Source organism: Leishmania mexicana, chromosome 33 (assembly GCF_000234665.1).
Source record: "Leishmania mexicana MHOM/GT/2001/U1103 complete genome, chromosome 33".
Lineage (NCBI taxonomy): Eukaryota > Euglenozoa > Kinetoplastea > Trypanosomatida > Trypanosomatidae > Leishmania > Leishmania mexicana.
Genome location: NC_018337.1, coordinates 1,100,231 through 1,104,741, shown reverse-complemented (window position 1 = coordinate 1,104,741; position 4,511 = coordinate 1,100,231). Strand labels below are relative to the sequence as shown.

The 4,511-nt window shown below is 56.3% G+C and overlaps 1 protein-coding gene across 1 annotated transcript; it reads right to left on the bottom strand.

The window, feature by feature from the left end:
- Positions 1-1,262: 1,262 nt before the first annotated feature.
- Positions 1,263-3,917, bottom strand: LMXM_33_2810 (metallo-peptidase, Clan MC, Family M14; the record flags this gene model as incomplete). The annotated part of the gene is made up of 1 exon (XM_003878790.1): positions 1,263-3,917. The coding sequence occupies one exon, from the start codon at positions 3,915-3,917 to the stop codon at positions 1,263-1,265; it is 2,655 nt and encodes an 884-aa protein (XP_003878839.1).
- Between the last annotated feature and the right edge of the window lie 594 nt (positions 3,918-4,511).

The window sequence follows — 4,511 nt, the reverse complement described above, 5'->3', positions numbered from 1 at the left end:
ACGCACATGCCAACAGCACCACAAGAAAACGCGCAAACAAAAAAAAACTTCTGAGCGCACCCGGGAAATACACACTTTGTATGGGATCGAGACAATAGGAGGGCGCTGCGGTGAATTAGAGCAAAGGCAATTCGGCAAGGTAGAAGACACGGAAGGCAAAGATAGTGTAGTCACAGCAGCGAAGCATAAGGTGTCAGCGTGTGCAGACAAGCACGCAAGAGGAAGACAAAACACACACACACCAATGGTGATATGGCCTAATAAGACAAGAAAAAGGAGAAGAACGCGAAGGGTAATAAAGCGGCGCACGGAGAAACACACTCAAAACCACATCCACGGCTGCACAGCGTGTGTCAGCGTGCCCATAAATAAGTCCGTATCTCACGTCATGTGCACGCTGGCCACTTCGCCCGTACGCACGCATGCAACGATGAGCACCTCGCTCATTTCTGTGCCGCCTTCCCCTCCAAAAAAAAAAGAAAAGAAACAAGTGCCACCGCTGAGATCACAGGCTGAAGACCCGCGCACACGCTAACAGGGAGATTGCACGCTTCTGTTTTTTTGTTGTTTGTTTGTTTCCTTCCAGCTGACACGGATGAGGCAACGCAACAGAAATAAAGAGGAAGTTGGTGGATGCGGTTGATGGGTGGCGCGCATTGTAAGTGAACCGTGCACGAGGGAGCCCTCTCTCCCCACGTATACATACACGACAAAAAAAAAACGAAAAAAGAGAAAGGAAAACGAGCCAATCTCATGTACATTCACCCACAAACTAGGGGCGTAAAAGGATAAACAAAAGGCGTCCCAGCACACCCACAACAGCAAGGGAGAGCGTGCGAGCTGACTTCATGAACTCTCCTTCTCCTCAAGTGCGCGGAGAGGCGTCCGTGGCGGGAAAAAAAATGACAGACATCATATAAACAGAGTGACGCAGAAGCCGCAACTTCAGAAGGGCAACACAGTACTCACACGAGCGCGCCTGGCTCCATATTTCTCACTAGTACCTGCCGCAACGGCGTGCATCTGCCAGGACGATGCCGCGCGGAAGAAAAAGACGGCATCTGTGCCGGTGGCGTACAAAAGACAGATATGCTGTATCATTCAGCGAGTGCGGCTGTGCGTATGACGCAGCGCGGTACCCATGAAACGGAGAGTGAAGTTGAACCGTCGAGAACGTAGGAAAACGTCGCGCGGGCGCCGCTCAGCGACAAAGAGCCCAAAATCCAGAAACACACGCGTCAGGGTGCCAGGTAACAGCACTGCTACGTTTCAACAGTTGTATCGCTGGTGAGAAGAATTGGCTTCGAACGGCGCCGCGTCGCGATCACCACCGGCGGGACCGTAGTCGGGCAGCTGTTCCCACTCGAGGGAGACGTGCCACGGCGCTGAGCGCTGCCGCCGCCTTTGCAGCCGGTTCCCCCGGCAGCGGCAGTGCCGCTTCCCGCCCCACAGTTGCCGCTGCCGTACAGAAGCGAGCGCGGGGGCCCCGTTGGCGCCGTTTGCGACAGCAGCACAATTGCTGTCTCTAGTGGCACAAAGCTCCGAACACCGCTGAAGGTGATTCGGGGCAGCAACCGCGCCTCCCTGATTGTGATCTTCTCCGGATACTCCTCTGCCGCCATGCTTCTCATGATGGTGGCGAGCAGAGCGTTCCCAAACTCGCCTGTGGAGGCCTGAGCTTCCTTGCCGTACATCTTGAAGGCCTGCGCAAAAAGCGTCTCCGCTGATTCAATCTGCAGCTGCCGCTGCAGCCAAAGAGCGAGTCCGCGGGTGGAGTGAAACTGTGTCAAGGGTAGACGACTTATGGGGTTCATACCCTTAAGGTCCAGCAGTCCCAGCAGCATCGCACGAGCAGTGTCGTGAAAGGTAGCTGGTGAGTGCATAACAGGGGGTGGGCTTAAAAGGGCAGTATCCAGTTGGTCGGCTTGATGATTCGACAGCAGCGCGACTGGATTCATTGTGTCAGCCATCACGTGTGAGGTCTCGATGGTGTAGCCGTGCACGATACCGACCTCGGTAAAGGCCACGACGCGGCTGGAGGAGTCCTTGCGTTTGCCAGACTTGCTAACGGCGAACATGTTCGCCTCCGAGAAGTTGCAGCTGCGGAAGTCGAGGTAGGGCGTGTTAAGCGAGACCAGCTTTGCGTAAAGCAGGTTTTCTATCTGGTTGCCCCAATCCATGCTGTTACCGTAAAAGAAGGTGCCCCGCTTATTGGCATGTGCGTGCATGTCGATGAAAAGCGCCACGCGGCTGCCTAGAGACCGCAGAAGTGCGAGAACCGCGTATGGTGCGGGGTGTTGCTTACGTGACGGGTCCCTGTACATGCGGTTGAGATCGACGCCGTTTGAGTCGACGCGGCTGTGGCCGCGAACTACGCCGTCGGGGTTCAGCATCGGAACCACGCAGAAGACAAAGTTGTGACGCAGCGCCGCCGCTCGACAGTCTGTGCAGTTCATGAGAAAATCAATACAGCCGTGCATAAGATGGCTGCCTGGGCATTCGCCTGGATGCACACGAGCCGTCAGCACCACGTACTGCTTGCCAGAAAAGGAGTACGGCCTCTGCGTAAAGCCGAGAGCTGAAGAGTGGGGAAGGCCGTCTTCCTTGGAAAGGAGGGGTGCCCGCTCTAACGTCATCGAACTGCAGTCGCTAATCGTCAGCAGTGTAACGTCGCGCCCCTCCAGCGATTTGCAGAGAACCTCGCGGTGGAAATAGATCTCGCTGAACTCCGCACAGTATGGAGCAGCAGCGTTTCCGGTGTTGGAACCTGCAACCCACTTCTTACTCTTTCCGCTGCTTCCAGGCTGAACTTTGGGCAGGCCGTCTAGGGCGTACGAGTCCGTCCCGCTACGCTGCTCGGAGCTGGAGCGCCGCGCTTGGTGGTCGGATACCGGCACATTCATCTCCCGCAAAGCGTTACTTCGTCGCGCCGCCTCCTGCCACATCCCAAGGTTGCGTTGCAGTGTGTAGTAGGTATAAGGGTGATTGCTTGCAATGTAGATCGCGGCCGAGTCTGGGCGCCCCTGAGGCGGGGTGTACGTTACCGCGATCTCTGTCTCAATTTTGAAGTTGAAGGTGAGGTTCATAGCAATGCTCTTCTTCTTTGCCTTTTTCTTCTTGCTGGTCCCAGAGGACTTGCCCGTAGGCGAGATGGAGAAAGCGATTCCGCCAGTGCCCGCATTGTTGTTGGCGCCAGCAGCGCTGGCATCGGCATCGTTGTCACCTTCATCGCCGCCACCGTCACTGTCGGCGTCGTCCTTTGACACGGGCTTGTGCACAAGCAGAGGATAACCGGGAGTCTCTGGCATTTTCTCGAGGGCCTCCACGTGCGCTTTTCCAGCGATGCGAGTGTACTGCGGTCGCGTAGGCACAATTGCCATGACCGGCATCCAATCATAGGTGAACATATTGCTGTGTGCCATGCCGACAAAGCAGATCGTGACGACAACGCCCTTGCTGCCGCCGCGGACGGAGAAGTGAAACCACTGGCGGTTGTTGGTCTGCCATGGTGCGTTGCCGCAGTCCATCGCCGTGTACATGCGGTAGTGGAAGGTGCCCACCCGCTCCACCTGAATCAAGTTGCCACTGTCAAACTGCGAGGAGAACTCAAGATTGTCCTCCTGAAAGTAGAATGTGCGCTGGTTGTTCGGCGGTCTCTGAAACACCCAGTGCGCGTCATCCGCCTCCGGCCCTTGCACCGTCAGGCTTGCAGCGCTTTGCTGCGATCCTACAGCGCCGCTTGCCGCGTCATTAGCGACGTGCAGAGAAGCATCTCGATCTAACCCGTTCATCGGCTGCAACTTCGTGCTGCTATAAGTGGATCTAGATTTTTTGCGGTGCCTCGCTATCGAGTTCCGCTGCGAGGCGGCCTCCCTAGGCGAACTCTGCTGGGAGCAGCCGCTGAAGCCCAGCCCCATACCAGTCACCTTGACCTCGTTGCGCACAGAGAAGAGGGATGTAGCCTCAATACTTGACTACAGGTGCGGCTACTGCTGTCTGCCGTGGCGAGGGCAACTCAATGGACTTGGGATCAGTGCAGGGGTATTCGGAGATATGATCTACTTCTCTGCGATGAGGCTCACAGCGGGGATGCTGTCCAGGCAACTGGCAACGCTGCTGACAGCTTCCAGTCGACTTGCCACAAGCACACGCAGTCGGCAGGTGACGTGCGGGAGCGAAAGCAGCCGTCGAGGTGATATGATAGCAGTGTTGGCGGAAGAAGAGAAATGCGCGTCGTCGTTGGGCCAGAGTGCGTCGACTGGATTGGCAGCGCAAACCCAAGACCAAGCAGAAAAAAAAAAAGAAACGTCACTCAAGACCACCCAATGATAGAGTTCAGCTGCTCAACAAGGCGTGTGGCACTATCGGGGGAGCGATCGATGCGGCCAAAATAAAACCGCTGCTGCGGGCAGCGGCCTCGTGACTACCGCTCTTCGAAGATGTTCCTAGCCAAAAGAGAGACACGGCCTCGCTCGTATGCCTCGCGGCTCTTCAGTGAGGAGTAAAAAAAG